Source organism: Drosophila serrata, unplaced genomic scaffold (assembly GCF_035046125.1).
Source record: "Drosophila serrata isolate PLE 108 unplaced genomic scaffold, ASM3504612v1 contig_249, whole genome shotgun sequence".
Taxonomy (NCBI): Eukaryota; Metazoa; Arthropoda; class Insecta; order Diptera; family Drosophilidae; genus Drosophila; species Drosophila serrata.
In genome coordinates, this window is record NW_028257147.1 from 2,352,736 (window position 1) to 2,368,080 (window position 15,345).

General features: G+C 39.0%; 4 protein-coding genes across 9 annotated transcripts in view; 1 reads left to right on the forward strand and 3 right to left on the reverse strand.

Annotated features, from left to right (window-relative positions):
• The window catches only part of LOC110187349 (uncharacterized), a 40,720-nt gene extending 33,593 nt beyond the window's left edge, over positions 1 to 7,127 (forward strand). For all 4 annotated transcript variants that reach the window (XM_020956738.2, XM_020956739.2, XM_086832566.1 and 1 more), the window contains exon 13: positions 6,430 to 7,127. In XM_020956738.2, coding sequence (XP_020812397.2) covers positions 6,430 to 7,002 — 573 coding nt within the window. In that variant the 3' untranslated portion in view covers positions 7,003 to 7,127. The remainder of the gene's footprint in view (positions 1 to 6,429) is intronic.
• The window catches only part of LOC110187369 (uncharacterized), a 138,052-nt gene that overhangs the window by 79,385 nt on the left and 43,322 nt on the right, over positions 1 to 15,345 (reverse strand). For 2 of the 3 annotated variants that reach the window (XM_086832563.1, XM_086832564.1), the window contains 3 exons: positions 9,834 to 9,941; positions 9,181 to 9,272; positions 7,213 to 7,445 (listed from right to left, as the gene is read on the reverse strand). In XM_086832563.1, coding sequence (XP_086688689.1) covers positions 7,213 to 7,445; positions 9,181 to 9,272; positions 9,834 to 9,941 — 433 coding nt within the window. The remainder of the gene's footprint in view (positions 1 to 7,212; positions 7,446 to 9,180; positions 9,273 to 9,833; positions 9,942 to 15,345) is intronic. The other variant, XM_086832565.1, reaches the window with a different exon arrangement.
• LOC110187355 (uncharacterized) lies at positions 1,577 to 6,434 on the reverse strand. Its single transcript, XM_086832571.1, has one exon. The coding sequence runs from the start codon at positions 3,842 to 3,844 to the stop codon at positions 3,401 to 3,403; it is 444 nt and encodes a 147-aa protein (XP_086688697.1). The 5' UTR covers positions 3,845 to 6,434; the 3' UTR covers positions 1,577 to 3,400.
• Positions 1,590 to 2,000, reverse strand: LOC110187352 (uncharacterized). Its single transcript, XM_020956743.2, has one exon. It carries the CDS (start codon positions 1,998 to 2,000, stop codon positions 1,590 to 1,592), a length of 411 nt encoding a protein of 136 aa, XP_020812402.2.

Below are 15,345 nucleotides of genomic sequence, written 5' to 3' on the forward strand. Positions count from 1 at the left end.
TTTATGAAAATTGGACGACTATATCATATAGCTCCAATAGGAACGATCGAGAAATTAATTAAATTAAGAAGTATAACATTCTCAGTTTTCAACAGATTTTCATCAAATTTGAGATTAAGCCATTTCATATTATTCTACAATTTTGCGTTAAATTTTATTAAAATCGGACTAATATATCATATAGCTCCCATAGGAACGATCGAAAAATTTGAGAGGAATGAGAATGGCGGTGGCTGTTTTCGGAAGACTGACAATCGCGGTGGCGATAAATTTTTAGTTTTCAACAGAATTTAATCAAATTTAAGATATAGCCATTTCATATTATTCTACAATTTTGTGTAAAATTTTATGAAAATTGGACGACTATATCATATAGCTCCCATAGGAACGAGCGAGAAATTAATACAATTAAAAATTATAACTTTTTCAGTTTTCAACAGATTTTCATCAAATTTGAGGTATAGCTATTTTATATTAGTCCTAAATTTGGTGTCAAATTTCATGAAAATCGAACAAGTATATCATATAGGTGCCATAAAAACGATTGTTTGATGTAGAAGAAAAATGATGGTTGATGTGAATGTAAAGCTGCATATATAATATGTATAGGTGAATGAAATGAAACCAGGTATTACTTCATTGTTTTTAATACAAATATATATAATTTATATTGAATGGATTCCTATTCATAGAAGTTCTATCTGCAAGGGTATATAAACTTCGGCGTGCCGAAGTTAGCTTCCTTTCTTGTTAAACTTTAAGATTCCCAAAGAAATTTACATATAAAGGTAATATAAAACATCGATTAAAAGTCCATAGAATGCATAGTTTGTAATGCAATAATTCTAAAGTTGTCCCCTGTAATGCTTTCGAAAAGATATCAGAGCCACCTATTCCAACGATTTTATTTTAAATTTTATTCCAGATGTTTATAGCAGTGCCTTACAAGTTACGTATACGCATAGGTGTATCCTTGAATTGTAGTCAAAAACTTGTTACGCAGTGAAGGAGTCATTTTAGACCCTATAAATTATATACATATATATTCTTGATCAGCATAAAAAACTGAATTGATCTAGCAATGTTCGCTTAAAACATATTTTTTCAAAAATTTTTAAAATTTTATAAGGGGTTACATTGTTAAAATTGTCAAAAATTGACAAAATAAATTGTTAACCTATTAAAAAATAACATAGAAGTGCTTTCTGAACAGAAATGAATTAATTTTTGGCTGATTTATGAGGATTTTCAAGATCAAAGTTCAATGGTAGAAAAACTTTTGTTTCCTAAAGTTTTTTTTTACTTGTTGTTCCTGTATTCTACAGTAACATAAAAACCAATGTATCTTCTATATTATATATAAACATTTCAAAAGTCTTATGTGAGACCAATTGTTTTTATATATACTGTTAATACAGTATATTGCTTACTTTAAGATAATTTAAGATAAAGGCATAACGAATTTATATTGTTTTATTTATTTATGGGCCCAATTCGATAAATATTTTCTTAAAATTAAATCTAAAATAGATAGCAGTATAGCATCTTTCGTGTCCAGAATAATTAGCGGTGTAATGTTCTCAAGTGCTTTAACCCGAAGTGCTTCTCCTCCTGTTGTTCCTGCTCCTGTTCCTGTTGCTCCTCCTCCTCGTAATCACCCTTGGCTTCTTGCGGACGATCCTCCTCTTCCTCTTCGTCTTCTTTCCACCTTTCGATCCGGATGAGGCCGTAGTGGTATCGGTTCCGGTGGCTGCTGTGGTGTCGCCCGCTGCACTGGCAGCAGTGGTTGCCTCGGCACCAGCAGCAGCTGTGGTTTCTTCGGCAGCAGGAGCCGCCGTGGTGGCGGCACATTCGGCATTGGATGCATTCGCAGTATCCGTGCAGTCGATACAGGCCGCGTCGGCGGGATCATCCGCACAGGTTACAGCCTGGCCAAAGGGAAGGGTGGCCAGGAAGATGGTCGCCAGGAGGGCACCGATGATCACAGTGGACTTTCTCATGTTGCTAGAGAATGCCAGAAGCAAATGATACTCTCTTGTCACTCGGATACAAGCTTTTATAGTGATTCTCCATCGGATTGATAACATTTTTCAAGTTTGCACAGCTGTTTGCCATTTCGTTTCATCCGCAAATCAGTATTTGTCGTCCAATTGTTTTGAAGATTGGTTCACTTTTGTATTTATTATGTATTGTCTATACATTTTTATCAGGTCGAGGATCCATTTGAATTGGGTATTCAAATTAGTGCAGTCTTTCTCCTTTCAGACTTAAGTCTAATTTTTATTAAGACAACTGATTGCTCTGTTTGGTACATTAATTGAGTTAAATTTCCAAATTGTTCCAAATCGTTTAATAACATTAGAAAATTTTCAGAAAATATATTTTTTTTTAAATATTATTTATTTAGATGGAGTACTTTAACAGCCATACACTTAACTTGTTCAATATATCTGTATTTTTTCTGTCTTTTAATTTATTTTGAGACCTTACTTTTAAATGTAGATTTTCTTTACCTTTATTATAAATGTATATTTATTAGATAGGCACTTGAATGAAAAATGATTACGCACAAAATAAAACTTTAATATTTTTAAATTTTGTTATTGATTTAAAAATGTAGAACTTGTTCAACGTTTTTTTAATGTCCTGATTCTAATTAAAAGTCTCGTGATATTTAAAAAAAATAAATAAAACAGTTCTTAAATCTTTAAAGTTATCTGGAACAGTATAATAGAAAGCAAAATAAAATATTTAAATAACTAAAATGATATGATTAATTATTTCTTAATACTAATTAATAGTTAATTTTAATTATTTAAACTGCATGCAATCATAATTTAATTAAATTAATCGAAACTTTTGACTGTCTCCATAAAATAAAAGATTTTCTTAATTTTGATACTAATTTGGGACATTTTATTTTTAATAAAATGCATCACACTTCGATTTTTCTTAGGGTTTATTTAATGATAACATATAATATTAAATTTAAGAAAAAGAAAACTTGAGTGCTTCCCGGGGAGCTTTTGGTTCAGTTTGCTAATGCCAATATATTAAAATAAAAATTAGAAATCCTTTTAATATTAAACTGCAGATTGACTTGGTAAAAATAAGGCTCAAATAGAGAACCTTTTAAATTTAAATTGATAATTTTTGATCCTTAAAAAAGTTTTATAATTCCTGCTTAGCTTACTCTAGATTCTAAACTCGATTTAAATAGTCTATGCAAATCGAACTATTCACCCTGCAATACTTTTTAATTTCAGCTATAATTAATTCAATCTATGCATACGGGCCCAATATGATATATATTTCGTTCTTAGATGATAATCAGATTTTAGAGTACAAGCTTTTCGTTTTCGTGTCCTTCAGAAGTGGCGGTTTGATGGTCTCAACAGGATTAACCCAAAGTGTTTCTTCTCCTGTTGGTGCTCCTGTTGGTGTTGGTATTGGTGTTACTGCTGCTGTTCCTGTTCCTGTTGCGCCTCCTCCTCCTGACTACCCTTGGCTTCTTGCGGACGATCCTCCTCTTCCTCTTCGTCTTCTTTACACCTTTCGATCCGGATGAGGCCGTAGTGGTATCTGTTCCGGCGGCAGCTGTGGTGTCACCCGCTGCACTGGCAGCAGTGGTTGCCTCGGCACCAGCGGCAGCTGTGGTTTCTTCGGCTGCAGGAGCCGCCGTGGTGGCGGCACATTCGGCATTGGATGCATTCGCAGTATCCGTGCAGTCGATACAGGCCGCGTCGGCGGGATCATCCGCACAGGTTACAGCCTGGCCAAAGGGAAGGCTGGCCAGGAAGATGGTCGCCAGGAGGGCACCGATGATCACAGTGGACTTCCTCATGTTGCTGGAAGTGGCAGAGGGGACTGATAGCTTCTTCACCCTTGGAGCTTGACTTTTATAGCGATTTCCTCTTCGATTGATATCAAATTCGCAAGTGTGCTCAGCTGTTTCAACATCTTTTCGCAACCCATCGGTGTGTTTGATGATGGCTCATTGTGCCAGAGATTGGGCCTAGCTCGGATCTACCAAAATATTTGGCATGCCTTATCGTTGAATGGGTAGATGGGCAAATGCCGCTGTTAAATAATTTATATTGACTCAGTTGATACAACACTATGTTTGCCATCGATATCTGAAAACTAAAATGCCTGGCGCACCTGTTTATGTTTGCCTACTGCTGGGGCAAACAGACCGTTTCGTATTTACTTTAATAAACTAGGTTCCTATTGAATTGCCTCTTTCTTTCCTCCTTTTCCTGCAGTTTAAAATAAGTTTTTTGGGGTCAGCAAGTATCTTCAAACTGCATTTTTCATGACCCATCGACCACGCAGGCCCTGGGGGCTGGGCGACCGGGCGGCAAGGCAAGGAGGTCTTCCGAAACGGCATTTAAGCTTAATTACTGGCAATTATTTGGCGGTGTCGAGACAGCAGCATAGGGTGGCCAACTGACCTCAATCATTAGTTGATAAGTCCGGCGAGTCGCACAAGAAGTGCACGGGGCCCCGGAAAAAGTGCCGCCCTCCGAGCGATGCGACAATAAAGCAAGTTGCGATGATCATAAATCAAGGCGGCGTGCAGCGATGGCAAGGACAGTGGAAAAAGGACTCACTCGGGGACACTGCAAACGGCAAAAAGGGCAAAAACTGAAGCAACAACTCGGGGAACACTGAGTAGTTGAAAATCATGTAAGATTTATAGTTAAGCCAGCAGAACCTGTTGGACTCGTTCTAAGGAGCCCGGGATGAAAATAAACTCCTGTCGCTTTTTATGCGCCAGCTGAAAGTAGACCCACTGGACAATATCTGTCATTTTGGGAAAGGGGATAACCTTCAGAGCTGCAGTCGTGCCTCCGACCATGTCACTGAGTCCACTTAAGACCGGATTTTCGGGTGTGGCTTTCGAGCAGGAAAGACCTACTTAAGGGGTAAGGAAAAAATTACGCAGAAATACATCTTTGGATATATATTATTTTATACTTTATAGAATGGGTTCTGTTTCTTGTTAGAAAAATGTGCCACATCCCTGCGCTAATTACACCTGAATCCATAATCATAGGGCCTTTTTGCAAAAACTTTCTTAATTTCCTGCTTAAGCGGCAGACACGAGCGAGATGGCGCCTCAATTAAAACTCGCCGGCAAGAAGCATTCAAAAGCCAACCAAGCGTCGATTTGCCACAAATCAACTTCTACATTAATTCCGTTTCCAGCAGGAGGCGGTCCTGCGAGCAGGTGGTCCTGGTGGGAGGAGGAGTGGAGCTCAAGTGGCTACCAGACTGACATGCTCCAAATATTCCGAGAGATAGAGAAACGACGGTCGCCGAATAACCAACCCCGAATGCAAAACAAACTGGCAAAGCCTACGGGCGGACGGATGGATGGTCTCCCCCTGCCAGCTTGTAATCAGTTTAAAGTGAGTCCCGGCCACTAAAACTCAATTAACCCCATTTGAATGGAGCACGAGGCAATTGAAAAAACACAGAAACATGAAATGAAAACGAAAACGAAAACCAAAACGAAGTGAAAAGCGTAGAGCGAGCAAATCAAGGCAAAAGATTAAAAACGGAAATGGTCGGCCATTGAGTTCGGTGGAAAATGGGGGTGCGGATACCGTTTCCCCTCGGTATGGACAAGGGCCAAAGGTTGGCAGCATTTTTCACTTAAAACCGCATTGATACTCAATTACCAGGTCGCCACACCACTTTCAGTCACTCCACTTTGGATATATACAGTCTCTCCACTTTCCGAAGTTGGACACAAAACAAACGGCGGAAGCGGAGCCCAGGAAAACGGAAGCACTTTGCAACGGAAATGAAACATCAATTAAAGTCGCACTCGAAGCAGCTTGGAGCGGCATCCTGGCATGGCCTGTCAGCCTTCGACTCTGAGAATATATTGCCCTTTCTCCTTCAGTGCAGTCGTGGCACTTGGTTGCCACAAGGCCTTTCGTTAGTTTTTATTGCTTAATTGTAATTTCGCATATGGGAAAACGAAAAGTTTAATTGGCTGCGCTCAAGTAACAGTCTCAGTGTTGCTCACAGGCGATTTATTAAGAGCGAGGGCGGGCTGAGTTGGGTGAGAAGTTTGTGTTTTTGGGCCACAATTGCCAACTAATTGGGCTGAGATATAAAATATAACCGGAGAGGGTTATCAAGGCTGGAGTTATTTGTTTAATTTTAGTTTTCCAAGACTTATTTTAATTAGATTCTTAGAGTAGTTGTTAAGTTATTTGTTTGTTATGGGTTGCTTGTTTATAATAATCTCATTACTAATAAATATATTTCACTACTTTATTACTAAGAAAAAGGCTTAAGCTATTGTATACAGTTCTCAAGGTTTATCCTGACAGCGCCTCTTGTTTACTTTTAATTATTTTTAATAATTGAAATTAAAAAAAAAAACTTTGTTTACTTGCTTCTCTTCGTCAGCTCACCGAACGTCTGGCCAAGATTGCTGGACTCAACCGGCTGAAGACCGACGGCGACCCTGGACAAACAACTCCGGGCAGCCTGTCTGGCAGCCGGATGAATTCCATACCCAACTCCCAGCTAAATGTGGACCTTAAAGCGCTGGACAAGCTGGTGAGCAATCTGTTGGAGCAGCACACGTCCGGAAGCAAGACAGCCGCTTCTGCCACGGAAACTGGAACTCGGACACCGCCGCTGCAGCGCATGGCCTCCAAGAAACTGAACCGTTGGCGACCCCTCTCCCGGTCCGCCCACAGCTACAAGCGAGGGGATAGCAGCGACCTAATTGGAGGGAGCTTCACCCAACTGCTGGAGCGTGTTGATCCGCCAGCCACGTCCACTCAGCATCAGCCCAATATGCCCACGATCATGGAGAGCAGCGCCGGAAGTCCGACACCGAACAATACCCAGCAGCAGGGGGCTCATCCGCCGGCATGGAGTGCCTCCTTGGAGGCCACGCCAGGAGCAGTGCGAAATGTGCTACACGCTGGCGATGAGGGCGAGGAGCAGCAGTTAAATAACTATGTGGGTTAAGCTAACCGATAATCAAATGGTTTTTCCATCAACAACACAATTAATTAAACATGATTAAACAAATATTTATGCAAGAAAAGCGACATATTCGTTAATATTATGTCAAATAAAGAAGATATTTCTAGATAGCAGTAGTTGTTCTTGGGAGAATGTATCACGTTGCATAATATAGTATTCACTATTGATATATAATGTATCTCACAAGCTCACCTGTCTCTCCATTACGCCTGAGAGTTGATCCCGATCGGCGTGTCGATAGTAACCCGTGAGATTGGCTCCAAGCCTCATGGTCACCTCGTATCGGGTTTTACCGCTGCGAGCCAAATTCCGGTTAGTTTTGACGGCGGAATAACGCTGGCCGGGGGGCATGGAACCAATGCGGCTGAAGCTGTCAAAATCGCAGGCCTGATGGCAATCGATGGAGCTGGTGTTGCTGGTGCAGCCTAAAAAGATGCCAAAGACTGTGGTAATTGCTTCCCCGAAAAAGGTCAATCTACTACGAGTATGTGAAATATTTAATAAAACCCATATTTTGTGTGTGTCTGTGTGTATGTGTAGAGCAACCCACACCTGTGGCAACAGAGTGTGTGAATAGAGAGTGTCAGTCTTGCATATATGGGGCACAAAACCCCAAAAAATCGCTTAGGGGTTATCAAGCCGAATGCGGCAAATATGCCAAGCATGTGTCGATGCAAAACGTTTGGATAATCTTCTGAAATAATCTCTCCATTTCGCACTTTTATCCCAGCTCTAAGAGTTCTTTTATATGCCCAACGGGAAAAATGGGGCCGAGTGTCAAAATCGATAAAATTGGCATTCTTTTTTTCCTCTGCAGTTCACCTTTGGCTTTGAGGCCCCTGCATTTTACATGCTTACGAATTTTAACCAAGTGCTGGAAGTTCTTCTTTTTAACAATTTCTCTGGACCTTACGGCATTTAATACAGTAAAAGATCCTTGGGAAAACTCTTTCCCACTTAAGGGGATTTATTTTTGAACAGGTTTGAATTTTCTAGAATTTTCAGAGCTTATGGTTTTCGAGTTTGCACGAAATGTATTCATAAATTACTCATACGCCAGGTATGCCAATATATCTTTATCTTTTGAAAATCAATGCTTTATTTTACTGTAGGAATTTGTTCAACTTTGCTATAAGCTGAAAAGCATTTAGTGGAATTTTTTAGAACTTGAGCTTAGATTTTGCTCGAAATGTATTCAAAAAAATACTCATACGCCACGTAGGCCATTATGTTTTCAACTTTTTAAATTCTTTTTATTCTACAACACAGCTTTTACTGGACCGAAAACTGAACTGTATTTAGTTAAATTTCTAAAGCTTAAGGTTTTAAAAAGGTTTTACAATATATATACATATTAATATTACTCATACGCCAAGTATGCCACTATATATTTTATTTAAAAATTATTTTTCTTCTATGAGAGCTTTCACTGTACCGAAATCGCTTCCGATTTTCTTGACGGTTTTCTGGAATGCAAATAGCTGAGTTCTTGGATTCCTTCATTCTCTGGGAATCACCGGAACATCGGACAATCCGCTTGCAGCACTGGACTTGCATCTTTTGTGCCTCGTAGTCTCATTCCAATTACCATTGCAAGCACTTTGCGATTCAATGAACTGCGCAACTTAAACCTTAAACAATGTTGGCGGCTGGTGACATGTTCGTTGTTGTTCTTGTCATGGGGTTTTCCAACCTTTTCCCCCCGGCATTCGTGAAAATGCTGATGGTTGGAGGGAGGGAAAATTGGCACGGATCCCGGCCAGCGACAACCTGAGGTTTTCCGGTGCTGTGTGCTACTGGCTTTTAATGCTTCTGGCTGCAGTTGTTATACATTTTTATTGTTTTTGCACGCACTTGGCGATTAAATGGCGCAAGAGGACTGGCAGATTGAGTGGGAAAACAAAAAATGAAGCATCCTTTCAGTTTGTCTGCCCTGCGTCTGAGCGGGCACCTCAGCTGGCATTGAGTGCATTTTTAATGCTAATTATTTCCTTAATTACATTTTCACTTTAACAGCAGTGTCCATTCCCCGTTCCGCCCTCTGGCTTTTTTATGCCCCCACAGTTTTTTTTGGGTCCTGGCGCCTTTTAGCCGGTCTGTATATGTGTGTATATATGTATTTATATATATCTGGGAAATAACATTTATTATTGCACTTACCCTGCGTCGTCTCGTTTATTTCGGGTATTTCACATCTGGTCCCCTTGAAGCCCTTCGGACAGTGGCAAGTTATGGCGGCGTCGCCGATGTGCCTGCGAATGACGATCCGACAATAAGAAAATTGGGCCAGAAAAAGGGGGCCAATAACATGCGAGTGGGCCAAAAAAAATAAATGTATGTACCAGAGTGAATTCATATATCGCCGGTCTTAATTCTGGCTTGTTTGGGGTTCAGAGTATTAAAGTTTTTCCTTTGAAAACGAAAAACCATTGCATATTTCAAGAGGCTCCTATATTGCTAAGAGCTGTTTTTTAATGGATATTCATGAAAGCTCGAAAAAGAATACCCAGCTGTACGCTTCGAAAAAGGTAATACAACAATTTAGTTAAGGTAAATAAATGATAAGAAAATAAATTCCCCTGAAAGCCATGTTTGATGTTATAAACAATTATTGGAAGCGGAATAAAATCTCGTTTGTCGTTTTATTAGTGCTTACATTTTATCGAAACTCTGAGTAAGTTCAATTGATTTTCGCGGGCTCTTAAATTATTATGAGGACTTGAAAAAGTCATTTCCATTGTTTGATGGCTTTTTCTCTTACTTGTAAGAATCGGCTTTTCGATGCAAATTTGAAAACAAAAAAATTCACTTACTTGCAAGTGCCGCCGTTCTGACAAACGTTGGTGTGCAGGTCCTGGCACAGTGGGCCATGTCCACAGTCGCTGCCACTGAAGCCGGGAAAGCAGGCGCATCCATACAAGCTGCAAGGACAAAGAGCGTAAAGGATATAAGTGCACGTTTCGAGTTCTGTTTGGCGATCTGGAGAGCAGTTTGACCGGAACTGCAGGCAGGACACTGGTCCGAGCGACAAGTTGTCACCGCGCAGGACTCGCACTTATCTGGACCCGAGATTGCGGCTGACTCATAAAAGTTTTATTGGACCCACTTGATGGGGGAGAGTTTTTTCATCTCGCCTTTTTTTGTTGTGAACGTGCCTAAACTGAATTTGTAGTTATCCGGAATCTCGCCCCAGCAGCATAGCATCATCAGATACAGATGCCGAGGTCAAACACTCGGCCAGAGACAATAATTTAAATATGTAAGCTGCCGGCTGGCCAAGGTCATGGAAATCAGTAAAATAGGCTATCGCCAGGACATCCTTAAGAAGGTTTTATTTGGCAAAATAACCGAACTGATTTACTTTAAAAAAGTAAACTTCTTAGAACTCAAGTAACAATCAATTTTTAATTTGGTTTCCATTCTGTCTGCAAACTTATGAAAGTGAAAGAAAGAATCCGTAAAAAGCATAATGTGAAATATTTGTTAGTTTTAAATACTCAAAGGTATTACTTGTGGGCAACTTTATATGGCATTTAATTTTAATGACAACAGCTTAAAACCCTTTCTGTACATGCGAATTTCCTGGAAATTACACTTTTCTGCTGCCAAAGAAAATCATTAAAGAAGGGATCAGAAATATAATGATATAATATATAATGCCATGAAATCCATTTCGCTGGAAAATGGCAGACATTTAAAATCACAGAACATAATTCACGCTTACAGCATTTTTGACAATTTAATTGGGCTCCCCAGCTTGACCGAATTTTCGGGAAAAAAACGTGTAACCATTTGTTCAAAATAATTGGGCATCCTTTGCCATTTGTTTTACCCCTTGTCGCTCGTTTTTCAACTGGAATAGCAATTGTTATCCTGCTGTTTGTTAGTCATGCGTTGCTGACACACGTCAACCGAAATTAATTTTCCATTTTGTCCCTTCTGACCCATCCCGCTGCTGTTGCTGTTTTGGCAAAAAGGTCAGGACCTCGAGTCCTTGTAAAGCGTGAAAAGCTGAGAGTAAAGCCGTGCTAAGTCCACTTCCCTTGCTTGTCACTTCTTCCGGATCCTGGCTATAATGCGTATTCAATGAGAGAAGAAATTTCTAATTGATCTATTAGTGCCATCTGCAGTGTACCGTCTCTCCACTATTACCATCAAACTCGAATCATTTTTTTGGGGTAAGGACTCATCCCAGCAAAGGAGGTTAAAGCGAAAAAAAAGTTTAGCGCCGTCGCTATGTCAGACGGCCGAATAATCAAATGTTCCCCAGGGAGGAAAATCGCACAAAACAAAAAGTGACGAGAAAACTTTTCTGATGGCCGTAAAACTTTTACTTTTATGCGAAATCTTGGTGCGGGCTTTGAAATAAGACGAAGCATGGAGACAATTTTTGAGTTGGAAATTTCATTGGTGACCGCAATTATGCAAAGTATTTGTATTTCGCTCTAGACAAAATTCCAAGCAAGTCCAACCACCATATATATTATGAACAAGGAGCAGTTTATCATTCGCACATGGATATAACCAGGCAGCATGCTTAGTTTTCCGAAGCCGCCCCTTTGTTAAGCTTACACACTGACCTACACACTGGCAGGACCTGCTCTTGTTACATAAGAATGCTGTGGTCCTGTTCGCCATGCCATTGTACGGCGGAAATTAATTGCCTTGTGTTTTGACATCTGCGATGCTCAGAACTCCATGCTGCCTATTTATCGCCATCTTTTCGTGTCGTGCCTTCTGCGACGGAAGCGCTTTTTCCCAGACAACCCACATACGATGTACTTGGCTTTATTTTGTAGAACATTTTCTATTTATAAAAGAAAATCTTACAAGTTGAGTGAAATTGAGTAACTAAGTGGGAAAAAGTAACTTTACCAAAGCCTAACTTTTGTCTTTAAATTTTCATTAATTATTAATTTAACGCTGCGAGTTCTTGATTTACCAGGGTGTTGTTAATTATTAAAAGGTTAACTTCCAGTAACTTAAGACAACACTCATTATTTATTTAAAAACTTTTAAACATGTTTTTAATTTGTAAAAACGTGTGGTTGACTTGGGAAAAGTATTCTTCAAAGTTGACTTGGAGTATTGGATATGGACTAACATATACTTTCTTCAAGCTTACACAACTCGGACTGTTGTTAAGCAATAAATCAATTTAAAAGAAAATCTCTTTTGCAACCTTAAAGTTTACTCATCGACGGCTATTCGTCAGGATAAACCAGCAGAGGGAAAATAAAAAAGGGAAAACTCAGGAACATTTCCGCTGAAGCCATGGCACTAAACCTTCTTCATTTCAATGAAGCGGGCTTTGCATTTTTTACGAATCGCCGAAAATCACCTGCAGCTGGTTTTTGGGCCGTGTGTTCGCAAGTTTTGCTAGGTGTTTTCTTTATTTTTTTTTTTTTTACACTCTGTATTTTTTGCATAATTCTGTGTATTTTGCGACATGTGCACTTCGAAATGTTTTTTTTTTGTACACAAAAAGTATTTGGCACAGAAAGTTGAATTTTTTTGTTGGCTTTTTATTTGTGTTTACTGCTGCCGGCCCTTTTGTTTAAAATAAAAATTAAATGTCCTGGTGCTGCGCATACGGAAGGCATGTGTTACTCGGACATTCCATTGGCGGTGAGTAGATCCCAGGGCATGGCATTGTTTTGACTGCTTTTGGCAATCCAATTTTGTCGCATTTTAAATTCATTCAGATTCGGAAAGCCGAACAATTAAAATCGCTTGCCAAAAATCTGCAGCAAGTTTATGCGACTGCACTCGAAAAACTGCTGACAACGCGAGCAGGGGAAATGCTTGACTGCATTTGGCGAAATGACGTTGGGGCGAATGGCTCAATGGTTATGGCTAACCCAAAATACATATACGCATATGGCAGCCATGAATATGTCATATATAGTCGCCAAAAGTTGCCCCCGGGTTTTGATACCCGGTAATTTATAGAATTGCAAAGGGGTATATGGAGTTGGGGGAAAGCTCAAGTCATATTTTTACATGTAATTAAAGGTTTATTGTTAGCAACATAATTTTAATTAATTACATACCTTGGGTGTAATATTTATTCATCTCAAGCTTAGAGCTAGCTTAGAGTGCCAGGTATTTAATGTTCGTTATCCTCTTAGTTTGCCTTTTTTCTTCTCAGTTCCCGGATCTTCGGAGTTGGGTTACTTAGTTGCGAGATGCTGCCCAGAATTCTGACAGATTTTTGACAAAAAGCCAAAGTGCATGGAAGGAAAATATGAGCATTCATACATGCAAGAAAGCATTATGGGCTTTAAAGTCAATACCATTCTTGGCTGTGCTCCTTCTACACTGTCTCCCTTCAGATTGAATTGCTTTTCGCAAAAGGAGAATAAATAATTAAAAAACGCAGGCAATCGAATCAAAGTCCAATGAATTTTCACTCTCGCATTTAATTTCACTTTAAATGACGTGTGTATTCGAGTGTATATAGTATATATACCTTATAGGGACGCGTGCGATGGAAACGCAATGAAATTACAACAAATTGCTTTTTCCTTGCCGGTGGCACGTGAAGCCGTAAAAGGAAGCGGTTGAACAAGAAAAAAGTATAAAAAAATAGGCAAGAAAAGGCTGAAATGTTGGCAATTACTTTTTCACCCATTCGCCTAATGCAATAAAATTTAATTTGATGGTCGTATGTGAAAAGGTGACTGCGCGGGAGGCGGCGGCACAGGGAAAAGGGTTTGTGAAATGTTTTGTGGCCGCCATTTCACCGCTTCGCAGTCGTAAAACACAAAAGGATGTTTAATATGAAATATATATATATATATATATATATATATATATTATATATATATAAAGCGTGCTTTTTTCTATTTGCATTTTAATGGTTTTGTTTTTTTGCATAAAACTTGCTATTTTTTTAAATAATAGCCATGCTATCTTATTTGTTTAGAAGGAAGTTTCCTTTTAATTATGATAGCTTTCAATATCTATTAAGATTAAAATAAAGTGCCCTGAATGGGTAAGACCATAGACAAGAAAAGATCAGCAGTATCTTAAAACATATTTTTAATAAGTAACTCAGATCAGTAAACAACTAGTATCAGTAAGTATCTATGACCAATGAGTAATTATGATCAGTAAGTAACTCTGAACAGTAAGTATCTATGACCAGTAAGTATGTATGATAAGTTATAACTTTGAACACTAATAAACAATGACTTCCAATTTTTGTAACAACACATGTCTGAGGCTTGGCCGGCAGCAGTCACTTTGTTCCGGGGATGTTAAAACCAGTTGGGAATCATAATAACTATGATCAGCAATTAACTATGAGCAGTGAGTACTTATGAACAGTAAGTAACTGTGAACATTAATTATCTATGACCAGTAAGTGACTATGATCAGTAACTATCTATGACCAGTAAGTATGTATGATCAGTTCCTAACTTTGAACACTAATAAACAATGACTTGCAACTTTTGAAACACAACACATGCCTGAGGCATGGCCGGCAGCAGTCACTTCGTTCCGGGCATGTTAGAAGCAGTTCGGAATCATAATAACTATGATCAGCAATTAACTATGAGCAGTGAGTACTTATGAGCAGTAAGTACTTATGAACAGTAAGTAACTCTGAACATTAATTATCTATGACCAGAAAGTAACCATGATCAGTAACTATCTATGACCAGTAAGTATGTATGATCAGTTCCTAACTTTGAACACTAATAAACAATGACTTGCAACTTTTGAAACACAACACATGCCTGAGGCATGGCCTGCAGCAGTCACTTCGTTCCGGGGATGTTAAAACTAGTTGAGAATCATAATTACTATGATCAGCAATTAAGTATGAGCAGTGGGTACTTATGAGCAGTAAGTACTTATGAGCCGTAAGTAACTCTGAAGAGTAAGTATCTATGACTAGTAATTAACTATGGTCAGTAAGTTTCTATGAACAGTTAGTAACTCTGAACATTAATTATCTATGACCAGTAAGTAGCTATGATCAGTAACTATCTATGACCAGTTAGTATGTATGATCAGTTACTAACTTTGAACACTAATAACCAATGACTTGCCACTTTTGAAACACAACACATGCCTGAGGCATGGCCTGCAGCAGTCACTTCGTTCCTGGGATGTCAGAACCAGTTGGGAATCATATGCACAGATGTGCACGAGTTGTTTTGGATGAAATTTGAATGAACTATGAAGTTATTCTTCTATCTAATTTTACTATTATATAAGTCGAAGAATGGCGAATCGGTGGACTATATATATATACATAGATATATACATAGCTGTCATAGGAACAATCGGAAAATTTTAAGAGAAAACATTTAT

Bases quoted from the DNA above. Each gene is read 5' to 3' on its own strand.
- LOC110187355 (XM_086832571.1), bottom strand. From the start codon at position 3,844: ATGAGGAAGTCCACTGTGATCATCGGTGCCCTCCTGGCGACCATCTTC.
- LOC110187352 (XM_020956743.2), bottom strand. From the start codon at position 2,000: ATGAGAAAGTCCACTGTGATCATCGGTGCCCTCCTGGCGACCATCTTC.